This window comes from Lepus europaeus, chromosome 12, assembly GCF_033115175.1.
Source record: "Lepus europaeus isolate LE1 chromosome 12, mLepTim1.pri, whole genome shotgun sequence".
In the NCBI taxonomy this organism is placed as follows: Eukaryota; Metazoa; Chordata; class Mammalia; order Lagomorpha; family Leporidae; genus Lepus; species Lepus europaeus.
In genome coordinates, this window is record NC_084838.1 from 21100818 (window position 1) to 21117076 (window position 16259).

The 16259-nt window shown below is 53.1% G+C and overlaps 1 protein-coding gene across 1 annotated transcript; it reads right to left on the reverse strand.

The window, feature by feature from the left end:
- Positions 1 to 205: 205 nt before the first annotated feature.
- SLC31A2 (solute carrier family 31 member 2) lies at positions 206 to 15615 on the reverse strand. Its single transcript, XM_062207739.1, has 4 exons — positions 15509 to 15615; positions 7399 to 7465; positions 2419 to 2608; positions 206 to 1506 (listed from the first exon to the last, which is right to left on the reverse strand). Exons 1-4 carry the CDS (start codon positions 15512 to 15514, stop codon positions 1338 to 1340), a joined length of 432 nt encoding a protein of 143 aa, XP_062063723.1. The 5' UTR covers positions 15515 to 15615; the 3' UTR covers positions 206 to 1337.
- Between the last annotated feature and the right edge of the window lie 644 nt (positions 15616 to 16259).

Here is a 16259-nt window from a genome sequence, read left to right on the forward strand (position 1 = left end):
GCTGTCACTAGGTTGGCACTGGGCTGTCCCGCTGCAGTGTTCCAGGGCTCGCTTTCCCCGGGCACAGCAGGTGCACAGGCTCAGTCCACAGACAGCCTGAGAGCACTGTCACCCGCCTCACCCCCTGGGCTCCTGCAGTTGTTCTGGGGTTACACGTGCTTACTGTTGGAATGTGGAAAAGCACGAGAGCAGGCCCAGGCTGTGTACAAATATAATTTATTAAAATGGGTTTGTTTTTAATCCCCCAAAGCTTAAGACCATCTTGTATTCCAGCCCACGAGGTGCTTGAGCTCGGACGTGACAGTCTGAGCAGTGGTTTTTCTCTCACTGGGTCGCTTTCCTTTGCCGTGAAGAGGCTCAGATACCCGGATGGTCCACCTGACTGTAAACAGTCCTGGCTTTGGTTCTCTGCTTACTGCGTCCTCAGTTGAGACCCCGAGGCTTACCCATGGTTCCCCACTAGAGCATCACAGGTGAGCAGTAAGTTAGGAAGTAAAGAACATTAAGAGTTGGATATTATTAACGGCAGTTCTCTGTTCTGCGTAGAGGAGGATCCAGGGAAGAGGGGGCATGAAGGCCATCAAGAGCTTCTCAGACGGAAGGCTGTTGGACTCTTTTCCTCCTACAGGTGCTGCTGTCTGATGCCAGGAGCCTGATAACAGCCCTGCATCTCTGCCTTCATTCAGCTGTCACTTGTCCCCCAGTCCTGCCCCTGAAGGGGGAACAGGTCTCAGCAGGTGCTTCCATCCATCAAGAATAAAATTATTTCATTAAACGTTTTGTATGAATGTGCAAAATTGCTAACCAGGAGTTCAACTAGGAAAATGAGAAATCTTTGTTTGTCTGCGTGGCCCACAGAAGAGGCAGTCTTCATGTGTTCCGGAGGCAGCAAGGTGAGGAAAAGGAGCTGGCTTGGTTTCTGTCCCCCAGAGGCAGAAGAGTTCAGAAAAGTGGAAGATGCTCCTGTAGATAAGGCACGAAGCACGAGGAGACGGCTTCCAGGTTCAGTGCCAGGTTCAATGCCCTGCACCCAGAACCATCTCCTGTCTTGAAGATCTTTGGAAATTTTGAGTCACAAAGATGTGTTGTCATAGGCTAGCAACCCTGGCCCCGAGGTTCTGCTCTCATTCTCCCTTTGGTCTCAGTAGCCTTTTTAAGGCACAAGACTTGGCCCGAGCCCTGTGCAGTTAGGGTCAGGAGGGAAGTGCCTGCAATGGCCAGGGGCAAGTGCTAGCTTGAGCTCAGTAGCTACCAGAAGAAAAAGCGCTGAGTTACAGTGTCTGGAAGAGGGGACCTCGGCTCCCTCCAGCCACTGGTGCCTGTCCATCCCTCACCAATTAAGCCATGCCGAGAAGTGGATAGGCTAGGTAATAGCCCACAGCGGAGCCCAGGACCACGCCAAGGAAGATCCAGGTGTTGTAGGACATGACAGCCAGCATCATGAAGTAGCCTATGACCACCTGAATGATATGGACCAGAGACTGGCCAAAATGATAGAGGAACCACCTAGAAGAAAAGAGAACCGAGTTAATGGTGGTAGTGAACTGGACGTGGAGAGTGGATACCAGGAAGTAGAAAGACACCAAGTTACATGGCCAGTTTGTTTATAACTTCTATGGGTAACCCAAGAGATACTTTGTAAAGAGACGTATCTCCACTGTTAGCTCTGAGCTTCCTGGAATCCTAGGCAAAGGGAAGGTGGTAGGATATGTAACCCATCTTGTCTGATGGGGTAAGAGGCGGATTTAACCCCTGCATCTACTGTGGGAGGCTACGTGACCCTGGAAATGGGACTTTGGTGACAGATGGGTTTCTAGTTCTGCCACTTACTAAATGTGGCCTAGCACAAATGTCTGAACTGCCCTGAACTTATATGCCTTCATCAGTAACCAGGAACAAGAACACCTCGCGGGGGGATTCTGAAGATGTGAGATGCCCACGTAAGGTGGCTGGTGACAGAACAGGCGGGCTTGTGAGGCAGAGGCGACGCTGCAGGTGGAGAAGGCAGAATGGAGATCCTGAATGGTTCCCCAGTCAGAGTGGGAGGGGACGAAAGAGGTGAGGGTGCCTCCCTCCCCCACCACATGGGATACACTGCTGTCAGCAATCCCTGGGGAAGCCTGGTAAGACTTGGGGGCATGCTGGTGGTCACCTCTGTTCCTGGATAGAGGCTCCCAACGGAGTTCTCAAGATCACGGTTCCCTGAAGCTGTCCCAAGCCTCCCAAGAGGCTGTTCATGGAGAGAGCTCTGGCCCAGACACCAGGAGAGCAGAGCTAACTAACCACTTCCGTAATTCCTGATCCTTCCCGGAGCCTCAATCTTCTTTCTATGAAATAAGGCTACTGCTCTCTCGGGCCAACCCACCTCTCAGGGGGAAACATGAGGCCCCTGCCCATGCCCACGCGCAGCGCCCATACCTGAGGCGGGTTCTGCTGACCGGGGGTGCGTCTGAGCCAGCTGAGTCCCGGTCTGTCTCCAGGATGAGCTGCTGGTTGATGGGGGTAGCCAGGCTCGCCAGTGCCTGGTAGAGCAGCTTGGCTTTGCCCACCTTGATACCTTCATACAGGATGGCCAGGAGCAGGACCACCAACACCGAGACGGCCATGCCTGTGCAAAGAGGCTGAGCTGCCGAGACCTGGCAAGCGAGGGCTGCTGCCCTGGGACCCGGCCCAGATGACAGACGCTGCCGCCCACTGCCTACAAAGCCATTCCGTCTACCTCTCCCTCGTGCCTTCTTCCTCACTCTCACTGAGCTCAGAGCTTCTTCACTGTTTCTTTCCCTCTCAGCCTTTTAGATCAGGAGGAAAAGACACCTGGAGAGGCCAGGGGCTGGGGGCAAAGAAAGGATGCTATGGCCCCAGCTACTCCCTGGGCATGCTGCACACAGACATTACAACTTCTTTATTTTTTTCCCAATTGATGCAACTCAGTAATTTTTATTGCAACTGGAAGACAATACATCACAGAAACTTTATGGTAGGTCTGGGGTAAAAGTGTTATTTATAAGAAATGATAAAATAGTTTGTCTCTGGCAATCTGATTACACATGAAGAATGCAAGATGCGAGTATGGATGCCTCCGAAGCAGCGCCACCAGGTCCCTAGGTTCAGCTGCTGGCGTCTGTCTCCACATTGCTGCTCTAGGTTAACACAAACATGAACGAACATCACCTTTCTCCTTTATGGTTCTCTCTTTCTATTCATGGTATTGGCAATTTCATACAGAAAAAAAATGGCTTTTGAAAAATGATTACTCCTGTAATAATTTGGCCATATAGGTCTGTTGGCCGGGAAAGGTCGGGTAACCCCAAGCATCATCAGTAAACCTCTTGGTCTTCTGATTGCTTTGTCACTGTTTTTTTTTTTTTCTGTACATGGTGACTTCTTAAGGGACAAGAGGTGCAGCAGGGCCCTGTGCACATGCAGGTGCACCAACAGCCTGGAAGGAAGGCCGGTAGGATGTAGGTGCTTTTACTGTCTTATCCGATTTCCTGACATTTCTTCTCTGTGGTGTGAGAGAGCTTCAAAAAGTTCAATGAAAATGCATATTGTGAGAATACTATGCATGGATTTCAGAATTGTGTATACCAAAATAAGGTCATCAATTAAGTCCATTGTCCACAAATGTTCTGAAGAACGCCTGTCTTACTTTTTTTTCTTTTCTTTTTTTTTTTTTTGACAGGCAGAGTGGACAGTGAGAGACAGAGAGAAAGGTCTTCCTTTTTGCCGTTGGTTCACCCTCCAATGGCCGCAGCAGCCGGCGCACCGCGCTGATCCGAAGCCAGGAGCCAGGTGCTTCTCCTGGTCTCTCATGCGGGTGCAGGGTGCAAGGACTTGGGCCATCCTCCACTGCACTCCCGGGCCACAGCAGAGAGCTGGCCTGGAAGAGGGGCAACCGGGACAGAATCCAGCGCCCCAACCGGGACTAGAACCCGGTGTGCCGGCGCCACAGGCATAGGATTAGCCTATTGAGCTGCGGTGCCGGCCACACCTGTATTACTTTTATAAAAGGGAACAAAGCCAGTTAAGTTATTTTATAGAAAACAAAGTGCTTCCTAGACCTGCTGGGTAAAATTAACCACCAGTGCTACTTCTGTTTGACAAGTAGAGGGATAATAAATGGTCCAGCTAAAGCATTTTATTGGGCTCTGTGGTAGAATAAGAATTATGTATTTGGTCTCTGTCCCAGGTTCCCTGGCACACAGTTTCTGAAACCCTCAAACTGCCAAGAGCTGACTTTTGTATGCTGTTGAGATAGCTGGGGGCTCCAGGGAAGCAGCCCTGTGATTAGAGGGTTGGAACTGACAGCCCCACCCCCAATCGGTGGGGAGCAGAGGACTGCAGGTTGAGTCAGTGGCTGATGTATGACGCCTCCATAAGAACCCCAAAGGACAGGGTTGGAGAGCTTCCAGGTTGCCCAACACATGCAGGTACTTGGAGGGTGGCGCACCAGGAGCAGGCATGGAAGCTCAGAATCCCTTCCCATATACCTTACCCTACACATCTCCTCCCTCTGGCTGCTTATCTGTGGTCCTTTAATAATAAGCAGGCAAGGGGCCGGCGCTGTGGCATAGCAGGTAAAGCCACCACCTGCAGCACCAGCATCCCATGTGGGTGCAGGTTCCATTTCTGGCTGCTCTATTTCCTATCCAGCTCCCTGCTGGTGTGCCTGGGAAAGCGGCAGAAGATGGCTGAAGTGCTTGGGCCCCTTGCACCCATGTTGGGGGACACTGAGGAAGCTCCTGGCTCCTGGCTTTGGCCTGGCCCAACTCTGGCCACTGTGGCCATTTGGGCAGTGAACCGGTGGATGGAAGACCTCTCTCTCTCCCTCTGTTTCTAACTCTGCCTTTCGAATAAATAGATAAATATTAAAAGAAAAGGGAAAAAAAAGCAAGTAAATGTAAGAAAAGTGTTTCCCTGAGTTTCAGCAAATAACTCCAAAGAGGACTCACAGGAACCCCAGTCAGAAGTGTAGGAGCCAACCTGGGACTTGTGCTTGGTGTCTGAAGTGGGTGGCAGTCTTGTGGGACTTTGCCCTGAACCTGTGGGCTCCGAAACCAGGGACAATAAAGGTTCCCCCTTCCCCCCACCAACAGCAAGCTCCCTTTAGTTGCCTAACATACTAAGAGCCCACAAGACTCAGTCACCTGCTTTTGCACAGGAGTGTGTTATCCCGTAATAGTTGTCTTTTCTAGGAATCTACGAAGCTGTCTTTTAGGATCCCTGATAAAGCCAGTTGGAACCAGCTATAGCCAAAATGATGACTGGTATCCACACAGTCTGGGTCAGGCTGCGGGGAGAGCTGCCTTATGGTTCCTTGTGGTAAATGACACACCTCTGGCTTTGAACATGAGATGCAAGTAAAAGCATAATGTGTTAATGTGCAGGCCCAAGGGCCTCTCCACACCTCCCCTTCACCTGTCATGTTTCATCATGTAGTTTTGCCCAGGTACACCCCGTTTACCCTAACTCCATCTGTGCCCAAACGCCTTTTGAAGGGGAGATAGACTTGGGTCCCCTCCCATCCCCTAGCAGGGCTACCTTGCAAAGCTCTCAGAGGACACAGCAACCTGGTGTTTTCCTTGAGAAGCACATGGGCAGGGAGGCCCCGTTGCTAGGCAACCACTCTGCACTAACTCCCTTAGTATCTGAATTAAACCAGGTTGTAGGACACCCATCTGGTGTTGGAGAATTGGCTGGTGTGGGGGCAAACCTACACATCCGGTCACAGAAGTGTGTTGGATGGAAGCAAAGGAAAAACAGGAAGTTGGTTTTTCCTTTTCTGGCTTCCACTGGGAAATCTTCCTCAAAAAAAGATGCAGGCTTCTAAAATGTCAAATTGCAATTGATTATATGCACACGATAAGCATTCAGACACTGTCAGGGTATACAGTGAGAAGGAAGTCTTCTCACTCCTGTCTCCCCTCCAGCTGTGGCCCCTACAAACATGGGTTCCCAAGTCCACACACATCTACCTTATTCTTCTCAGAAAGACCCACCCCACACAGCCTTCTACGGTCAGCATTCCTGACACCAGTGGCGGGGTCCACATTCCCTCCCCTTTCACCTAGGGAGACCCCTGTGAGGCTCCTTCAATCTACAAGGCAGAAGGAAGGCCATGTGACTCCCAAGGCTAGGTCTTAAGCATCCCATGTACTACCATGTTCTGTCTTATTCTCTAGGGACACTGGCTCCTGGAAGCCAGCTGTCCTGCCACAAGGAAGCCCAGGCCATGGGAGACGCCACCTGTAGGAGTTCAACCAACAGCTGCGGCTTAGGTCTTAACAACTGGCAGTAACCACCAGACATGACAGTGAGAAGTCTTCAAGACGGCGAGCTCCAGCTGCTACCTGCTGACTGTGCCTGCATGAGAGTCTTCCGTGAGGCCTGCTTAACTGCCCAGTCAACTCACAGAACCCTGAGGATAACGGAACGCCTGCCATTGTCTTAATCCACTGTTACTCAGTATTAGGTAACCAGAGTGGGAACCCAGTGTAGGGATGACCATAAGTTGCTGGATCTGCACCTACAATGATGGGTATTTAATAGTTAGAGTGTATTTTTAAAGATGCATATATTAAAGGTAAAAAATAACTCCAGCTTTGAATGAGTGACAAACTTTGCCTTTGTAAAACAAAGGAATATTCTTCCCTTTCAAACTGGTTTCTCTTCAGAGGGCCAAGGCTGCCACAGTTATGGTGGGCTTCCGGGCTGAGACAAGGAACCTGGGTGAAGCAGGTGCCAGGAGGCACCAGGTGGCCTTGATCTGGTTGTGGCTCCGATGCTTCCTGACTGTGTGACTCTGTGTGTGTTTGCCCTCTCTGGGCTTCAATTCCTTCCCCTGGGGTAGAAGGAAGAGCTCCCAGGGCCAGCGCCGTGGCGCAGTAGGTTAATCCTCCGCCTGAGGCGCTGGCATCCCATATGGGCACCAGTTCCAGACCCAGCTGCTCCTCTTCCAGTCCAGCTCTCTGCTGTGGCCTGGGAAAGCAGTACAAGACCCCAGGTCCTTGAGGCCCTGCACCTGCATGGGAGACCCGAAACAAGCTCCTGGCTCCTGGCTTCGGATCAGCCCAGGGCCGGCCATTGCGGCCATTTGGGAAGTGAACCAGCAGATGGAAGACCTTTCTGTCTCTCCCTCTCACTGTCTGTAACTCTCTCTCCAATAAATAAATAAAATCTTTTAAAAAGGGAGGAAGAGCTCCCTCCCTCCTGGGCCTTGGCGAGGATCACCAAGTGAGGAGGGCCCTTTGCCATGTGCAGGGCAGCGGTTGCAAAGGGAGTCACAAGCGCAAAGTTCTTGCCAGAGGAGTCACCTGCGGAGAATAAAGAGAGCCAGGTTCCACCGCCTGGCGCGACAAGGCTTCTGCAGGCTGCACGTCTGAGCGTCCCAATTCTTACCTGCAGGACTGTGGACGCTCCAGAAATCGAAGAGAAGCACCACCTCGTGTGAGAAGGTGAAATGCATCTGCAAGACAAGGGGAGCTGCATCACGAAGGGCGGGGGTGGGCAGGGGGTGTCGTGGGCCCCAGTGCTTCCAGCAGCCTTCCCTGGGCGCCCAGACAATGGGATCATCGGACTTAAATATTGGGGAGGCTGTCAGCAGTCACTGGGGCCAACCGGGGGCACACGAAGCAGGGTCTGGGCCAAGCAGGTGGGCCGCAGAGCTGTCACTGAGCTGGCCATTCCCCCACGGAAGAGAGGGTGGGTGTGCCCATCCGCAGCCAGGCGCACGTCTCTTCCATACCCTTCAAACCCAGTAGGGAGGCACTACCCCTTTTGCCCCCAGTTTCCAGGCCTTCTGTTCAGCTCCAGGACAGGCACCCAAGGGGAGCTGTGCAAGGGGAGCCCGGAGTCCTCTCTGTCACTTGTCCCAGGCACGGCCAGCAGTGTTTGTCTTTAATCTGAAATCCACACGCATCCTTGCCTTCAGTAAGCACTGCGGAGCCTGGCTCTGTGGCCAGCATTACAGAGAAAGGTGTCTGTCCCTGGGAGTGCTCAGCCTTACAGGAAACATGGATGGTGAGAGCGATGGCCACACAGCGACTGCCCCAATGCCCATCTCAAAAGACTGGCTGGCCCACCCTGCATTCAAGGTGGTGGCATCAAGGGATTTTAAAACAGTGTCTCCTTTCAGTATCACCACAGTCCTTGCAACGGCAGGAAGAACAAAGGGAGACACCAGGCTCAGAGAAGTTAAGCAGTTTGCTGGAGATCAGAACGCTAGTACGTCAGCCCAGCTAGGGTTCCGACCTGGGGCTGGCTGGATTTCAAAGCCCTGTGTGTTCCAGGACACCGAGAGCTTCCCCGTCTCCCAGAAAAGAAGAGAGTAGGAGCTATGTGGCAGTGTTTTACAAAAATTCTGTTTGTTTATTTATTTATTTTGATTTGAAACATAAGAAACAGAGACAGAGAAAGAGAGGCATACAGAGAGAGAGAATCTTCCATCTGCTGGTTCACTCCCCAAATGCCTGCGACAGCCAGGGACAGTCCAGGCCGAAGCTGGGAGCCTGGAACTCAAGCCAGGTCTCCCAGGTAGGAGGCAGGCACCTGAGTACTTGAGCCATTACCTGCTGCCTCCCAGGGTGCACCTTAGTAGGAAGCTGGACTTAGGAGTAGAGGTGGGGCTCAAACCCAGGCACTCTAATACGGGGTGCAGCGACGGTGCCATGTGGGTGTTCCATGCCCCCCCCCTTTTTTTTTTGGACAGGCAGAGTGGATAGTGAGAAAGAGAGACAGAGAGAAAGGTCTTCCTTTTTGCCGTTGGTTCACCCTCCAATGGCCGCTGCGGCCGGCGCATCTCACTGATCTGAAGCCAGGAGCCAGGTGCTTCTCCTGGTCTCCCATGCGGGTGCAGGGCCCAAGGACTTGGGCCATCCTCCACTGCCTTCCCGGGCCATAGCAGAGAGCTGGCCTGGAAGAGGGGCAACCGGGATAGAATCCGGCGCCCCAACCAGGACTAGAACCCAGGGTGCCGGCGCCACAGGTGGAGGATTAGCCTGTTAAGCCTCGGCACCGGCCTCCATGGCCTCTTAGAACCCAGGGCCACAGACTTGTTTGCAGATGTGCCAAGCCTCTGGCTGCAGATGACAGCTCTAAGCCAAAGGCCATATGTGTTGTAGCCTTCTCCCCCTCAAAAGCTTAGGATCAGGGGCTGGCGTTGTGGCACAACAGGTTAAACTGCTGCCTGTGGCGCCAGCATCCCATGTGGGCACCAGTTCGAGTCCTGGCTGATCCACTTCCCATCCAGCTCCCTGCTAATGCGCCTGAGAAGGCAGCAGAAGATGGCCTAAGTGCTTGGACTCCTGCACCCACGTGGAAGACCTGGAGGAAGCTCCTGGCTCCTGGCTTAGGATCAGCCCAGCTCCGGCCATTGTGGCTGTCTGGGAAGTGAACCAGCAGAAGATCTCTCTCCCTTTCAGTTTCTCCCTGGCCCCTCTCTGAACTCTTTCAAATAAATAAATAAATCTTAAAAAGAAGTTTAGGCTCAGAGGAGACAGTAAAGAAACAGATTGTTCATCACGGCCTCTCCCAGGCCTCAGCTTCCTCCTAGGGAAACTGCGAAAAAAACACTGCCAAGCCGCCCACACCAGGGGATGCGCAGTCTGGGCTCCACACCCCAGGTGGCCCTCAAAGCTCAAAGCTGGAAGGGCGCTTCTCAGGAGTGGCCCACAAGAGAACCACAGGAGGTGAGGATAGTCCAGAAAAGGGACTGTGTGGTCAGGTAAGTTAGGGAGAGAATGGAATTGGGCAAAATAGAGTCTAACAGCCGCCTGTGCTGCTAGGAGTCTGAAACCGGGCCCTGCACACATCGCTGCTGAGCGGCCTGGAACAGCAAAGGCTACGTCCTGGCTCCCACGTGCGCAGCCAGAGCAGCCCTCCTTCCGCACATGGGGGTGGGGGAGGGATGACACTGCGTGTTTTGTGGCAGGCACTGTTCTAAAACCGTTACGTGTCTTAATTATACAAGGGGGTTATGAGGGTATTTTTAAAAGTTCACGGAAAGCGTTGGCGCTGTGGTGCAGCAGGTTAAAGCCCTGGCCTGAAACGCCGGCATCCCATGTGGGCGCCGGTTCTAGTCCCGGCTGCTCCTCTTCCGATCTTCTCTGCTATGGCCTGGAAAAGCAGTAGAAGATGGCCCAGGTCCTTGGGCCCCTACACCCGCATGGGAGACCTGGAAGAAGCTCCTGGCTTCGGATCGGCGCAGCTCCAGCCATTGCGGCCAATTGAGGAGTGAACCATCGGATGGAAGATCTCTTTCTCTCTCTGCCTCTGCCTCTTTTCTCTCTGTGTAGCTCTGATTTTCAAATAAAAATAAATAAATCTTTAAAAAAAGTTCATGGAAAAGGGAATGAAAGATAAGCTTATTTTGGTGCAAAAATTCTGAAATCCACTTGTAGTTTTTTCATAATTTGCATTTTCCAAGAACTTTGTACAGCACTTTCATCCTTTTCTTAGCTCCATTTTGCAGATGAAACTACTAAGGCACAAAGCAGTTTAAGTAAGAAACTAGTTGCCTAGCTAGGATTCTGCCTAAACAGGCTGGCTTCTGATTCTGGGTTTTTGTTTTTTAAGATTTATTTATTTGAGAGGCAGAGTTACAGACAGAGAGAGAGATGTCTTCCATCCTTTGGTTCACTCCCCAAATGGCCACAACGGCCAGAGCTGGGCTGATCTGAAGCCAGGAGCTTCTTCCAGGTCTCTCACGTGGGTGCAGGGGCCCAAGTACTTGGGCCATCTTCCACCACTTTCCCAGGCCATTAGCAGAGAGCCCAATGAAAAGTGGAGCAGTCGGGACTCGAACCATCGCCTATATGGGATGCTGGCACTGCACTCAGATGCTTAACCTTCTACGCCACAGCGCCAGCCCTGATTCTGGGTTTTTAATTCCTCTCAATGCAGCCTCTCAGGGCAGCACAGGAAGCTGTGCCCAAGGTCACCCTGAGTCAGTGGCAGCCTCAAGACAAGGACCCACGTCATTTCACCTGGCCCTCATCTGACACAAGACAAAAACAGAGACATCAAGATAAGGAGACACGCCCACTGTGGTTTGTGATATGAGACAGAGAAGAGGGGTGGGCTGTCTTTTGCTTCTTTCAGAAAGAAGATGGGAAGACAGCACACGGGCAGATATAGCTGCCTTGGAGGAAGAAACTGGGGACAGGGATGGAACAATGAGAAAAAAAAAAACATAACTGTGTATTTTGGATAGCCATGCTTGGGCCCCTCCAAGGAAGTCCAGCCATCTCCGAGAAAGACGGCAAGCTCATGTTAAATAAACAGAGGAGACAGACCAGGATCAATCCAAGGATTGGGAAGGAAGGCCAGAGCCCAGAGAACTACATCTAGGAAGCAGGATGAAAAGGCACAGTGGCAGAGGCGGGAGGGACACAGGTGTGGATGGCACGGGCCGCGTATGCTCTAGGTGAGTCACCGGCTATAGGGGGCCATGGCCTGGCCTGGGAGGCACCGGCCCACTGCCACCGTGATGCCTGCATTGGCAGGCAGCTTGGTGGAGGACAGCAGCATCTCCTTAGCGTCCCCAGGGCCTCATGAAAAATGCAGATGCCTGGGCCTTCTCAGGTCTCTCAATCAGGAAGCAGGGGCAGCCCCCGGGAGGCAGGGGAGACACAAGATGTTAACAAGCCCCCTTCGTGGGATTCTAATGCTCACCTGTTTGTGACAGCTTGAACACAGCAGGCAAAGCCTACTCGTTAAGGACACAGAATCTAAAGCGGCAGCCTGGTCCCACCTCTGGGCTCTGCTAGGAAACAGCAGTGTGGCCTGAGCTGCTAATACACCGCAAGCCACCTCTGGATCTCGGTGTCCTCATGTGTAAATGGGGACAGGGACAGGACCCTGGGAACCCTCTCCCTCGGTCCAGCTTCACTTTCACAGGCTCCTGTTAACTTGGTGCAGACCTCGGCTTGAGCTTCACTCCCTTCCTGCAACCCCATAAAAGAAAAAACGAGCAGGCCTCTGTGTTTCTGGGTTGGGTGGGGGAATATCCCTCAGACACCTCCTACATCCCTGAGTTCAGACTTGGATGCTGCACCTGTAGGTTTGGTAAAGGCCTGGAAGTAGATCTGGTTGCTCAGCTTGGCAAATGTGCCTCTCCATCCTGTAAGGAGCCTGACTCATGTCACCAACCCCTGCCTGTGCCTGCACCGGATGGAAAAGCCATGGGAAGCCAGCTGGCCGAGTAGAACAGCCCCACAGCCACTGTGTCTGCTGGGGACCCACGTGTGCATGCACTGTGCCCACTTTCTAGCCTTCTTCTTCTTCTTCTTATTCTTTTTTTAATTTTATTTGACATGTAGAGTTAGACAGTGAGAGAGAGAGAGAGACAGAGAGAAAGGTCTTCCTACCATTGGTTCACTCCCCAAATGGCCGCTACAGCCGGCACTACGCCAATCTGAAGCCAGGAGCCTGGTGCTTCTTCCTGGTCTCCCATATGGGTGCATGTGGGTGCATGGGCCATCCTCCACTGCCCTCCCAGGCCACAGCAGGGAGCTGGACTGGAAGAGGAGCAACTGGGACTAGAACCCGGTGCCCATATGGGACACCGGCACCGCAGGCGGAGGATTAACCAAGTGAGTCACGGCGCTGGCCCCACCTTCTAGCTTTCTTAACAAATTTCATTTTATTTGAAAGAGAGAGAGAGAGAGAGAATCCCTTCTGCTGGTTCCTTCCCCAGATGCCCACAACAGCTCTTGCTAATGCATACCCTGGATGGCAGCTCATGGTTCAAGTACTTGGGCCCCTGCCACCTACTTGGGAGATCCAGATGAAGTTCCAGGTTGCTGGCTTCCACCTGACCCAGCCCTGGCTGTTGTGGGCATTTGAGGAGTAAACTAGCAGATCAAAGATCTCTCTCCCCTCTCTCTCCTTTTCTCTCCCTCTCCCTCCCTCTCCCTCTCCCTCCCTCCCTCTCTTTCTCTCTCTCTCTCTGTGTCTTTTGCTCTGTGTTTCAAATAAGTTAAACATTTAAAAAGACCACATTGAGTAATTTTAAAATGTTTGTCTCCCTGGTAGGAAGTGGTACTTGCTCAACGTAAAAAGCTGAGACAATACCAAGAAGAACATAAGAATCGTTATGAGTCCCACTACCCAGGGATCTTAGGATTCTAAAAAGAATACTTGCTGAGACCGGCACCGTGGCTTAGTAGGTTAACCTTCCACCTGCGGCACTGGCATTCCGTATGGGTGCCGGCTTGAGTCCTGGCTGCTCCACTTCCAATTCAGCTCCCCGCTATGGTGCCTGGGGAAGCAGCAGAAGATGGCCCAAGTCCTTGGGCCCCTGCACCCACACAGGAGACCCAGAAGAAACTCCTGGCTCCTGGCTTCAGACTGGCGTAGCTCTAGCAGTTGTGGCCAATTGGGGAGTGAACCAATAGATGGAAGATCTCTCTCTCTCTCTCTCTCTCTCTCTGCCTCTCCTCTCTGTAACTCTGCCTTTCAAGTAAATAAATACATCTTAAAAAAAAAAAGATACTTGCTGACATAGCAAAATGCTCACAAAAGATTAATATACAAAAACGAACAGCTATTAATAATCCTATGCAACTCCAGTTACTGCAACTGCACTCATTCAATTTCAACAGAAGCCTCTGGTTCCACCTCTGTCTGCCAGGCAGGGCCAGAACTGTGCCCATCACCCCTTCCCTGAGTCCAGCTGGTAAAGCAGTTGGCATGAACGGAATGTGGCTAATTAATCACTCCACAGGAGTTGCCCTAACTGGTTTCCTGCTCTCATCCTTGGGCCTGGGCCAAACCCAGACACCTTTTGCTATGGACCTGAAAGCCCACAGAGCAGTAAAACTAATGCAGGCAGCTGTGCGGAGCCCGCAGATACAGGGATGAACTGGGAAAGTCCCGGGGCCCACGTGGAGCTGACCACCGGGGAGGGGAGACAGAGGAATGATCAGGTCAAAACAACAGGTGTGTGTGGTCAGAAAGGGAGGCCGCAGGGTGGGGTGGGGAGACTCATTGGGGACAGAGCCACCTGGCAGCCACTTGACCAAGCCCGGGGAGCAGGAGCAGCTGGGCAAGACGGCCTACATGGTACATTCAGAGCAAGAAGTGGTCTCAGAGCACAACTGGTTCCTCTTAGTTGGGAGGCAGCCCAGGAGGGACAAAGAGCCACCTGTCACTTTGCCTCCCACACCTTTCTGCTAGAGGGAAAGGTTCAAATCCACACACCTTGACTTAAGGAAGGGGTTCTGGGGCCGGCGCTGTGGCGCAGCGGGTTAAGGCCCTGGCCTGAAGCACTGGCATCCCATATGGAAGCCGGTTCTAGTCCAGGCTGCTCCTCTTCCAATCCAGCTCTCTGCTGTGGCCTGGGAAGGCAGTGGAGGATGGCCCAAGTGCTTGGGCCCCTGCACCCCATGTGGGAGACCCGGAAGAAGCTCCTGGCTCCTGGCTTCGGGTCGGCGCAGCTCCGGCCTTTGCGGCCATCTGGGAAGTGAACCAACAGATGGAAGACCTCTCTTTCTGTCTCTGCCTCTCTCTGTAACTCTGTCTTTCAAATAAATAAAATAAATCTTAAAAAAAAAAAAAAAGGAAGGGGTTCTGGGCTGCAGTCCTCTAGGACGGGGCTTTGTGGTGGGACGGGCGAGGGGCAGGGCCCCAGTCTTGTTCTCTGCGGGAGCTGGGTAAATCTCTGTCTCTAGCTATTTATCAGTGCTTCATCCGGGGCCACACCCTGGGCGGAGAGACACTTGTTTTCCTCTTCACTCTCTCACTTGGGGTTTCTCTCATTTAAAAGCCAAAGATCGAAGATGGAGATTAGGGTCCCAGCGCCACCTCTGACTGGCTGAGACCTTTCTCAAGGGCTCCCGTCTGTTTCCCCTTTTAGAGAGCCTGCGGGAGGCAGGAGGGGCCTTCTGACTACAAGGCTTCCACGGACTTCCTAGATCTGAAATTCTACCATATTCTTCCTGGCATTGAAAAGGAAAGCCCACAACATGCTCCAACTTCTCCAAAGACCAGTCTTGCAAGCCGGCATGTTCTCCCGCCCTAGCAGGAAATGTAGTTAGTCCCAAACGCTATTCTCCGACTCACCGCATAGGGAAGATGGGAAGCGGCTGGCACTAAACTCCCCGAAGAATCAAAGTGGGAAGTTGCCCAAGGCAGGCCCCCCGCCGGCGTGCCCGCGCGCTGGGTCTTTCCTCTTCGTGGGAGTCTCCCTGGACCGTCCCCAGGTCACTGCCCTCCCGCCCCCGGCCGCTGGCCAGGGCTCCCGGCCGCCTTCACCCACGCGCTCGGTGCGGGCTAGCCCAGCAGGACCGACTCCCAGCAGGAGGGACAGACAGAAAGAACCGCCTGAAGTCTGTGCACCTGCCGCGTCCGTCCCCCTGACCCGGCTGACAGTGCCGCCAACACACCCCCTCACCAGCTCCGGGCCAGAGAGGCCAGGCTCTCGGGGTGCCCCCTGGTGCACCACTCCAGGGGATCCCCGCCCCAGGCGCCCACTCCGCGTCGCGTCCTCCGCCTGGCGCCCCGCACTCACCGCCATGGCGAGCGCGCAGGGTGAGCGCCGGGGCTGCCTGTGGTCACTCGGGTCTCTGGGCTGCGAGTCCGTCCCGCCGCCGCCGCGGTCGCTGCAGCCGCGATCGCGACCGGGGCCGCGGGAATCACATGGTCCGGGAGAGGCGGCGCGCAGGCGCCTGGGAGTTGTGGTCCCCACGCGCGCCCCACCCCGCGGCTGCGGCCGCGCCCCGGGCCGGGACCACGCGCTCAGGCGCCCGGCCGCGGCTCCGCAGCTGCCAGCGGGCGCGATCGGCCCTGCGTGCCATTTCCTGATTGTTTTGTGTTTGACTTCGACTTGGCAATTACCATAAAATTATTTATTGCTAATTGTAATAAACACTTGGGAGGCTGAAGATGGACCAGTCTATCCTGTGGACACAATAGCAACGAATGGATTAGTCAGTTATGCCCCAGACTTTGCTTTGAATCATTTTAAGATTTATTTATTATTTATTTATTTATTTGAAAGGCAGTGTAACGGGGGCGGGGGAGAAGAGAGAGAGAGAGAGAGAGAGCGCTTCAATTTGCAGGTTCACTCCCTAAATGCCGTAAACAGCCAGGGTCCGGCCAGGCTGAAGCCAGGAGCCTGGAGTCTCTGTGAGGCTTCTCCCAGGGTGGCAGGCACCCAAGCACTTGATGGCCCAGACTTTTAAATAACTATTCTTTTCAAATCTTTTCCAATATAAGCTTGGAATCAAGGTGGTGATTTTGTGTTTCTTTGTTTACTAGGG

Bases quoted from the DNA above. Each gene is read 5' to 3' on its own strand.
- SLC31A2 (XM_062207739.1), bottom strand. The intron at 2,609-7,398 runs GTAAGAATTGGG...CTCTTTGCACAG, and splicing joins GAGCGTCCACAGTCCTGCAG to GCATGGCCGTCTCGGTGTTG. The intron at 1,507-2,418 runs GTATGGGCGCTG...CTTTTCTTCTAG, and splicing joins GTCAGCAGAACCCGCCTCAG to GTGGTTCCTCTATCATTTTG.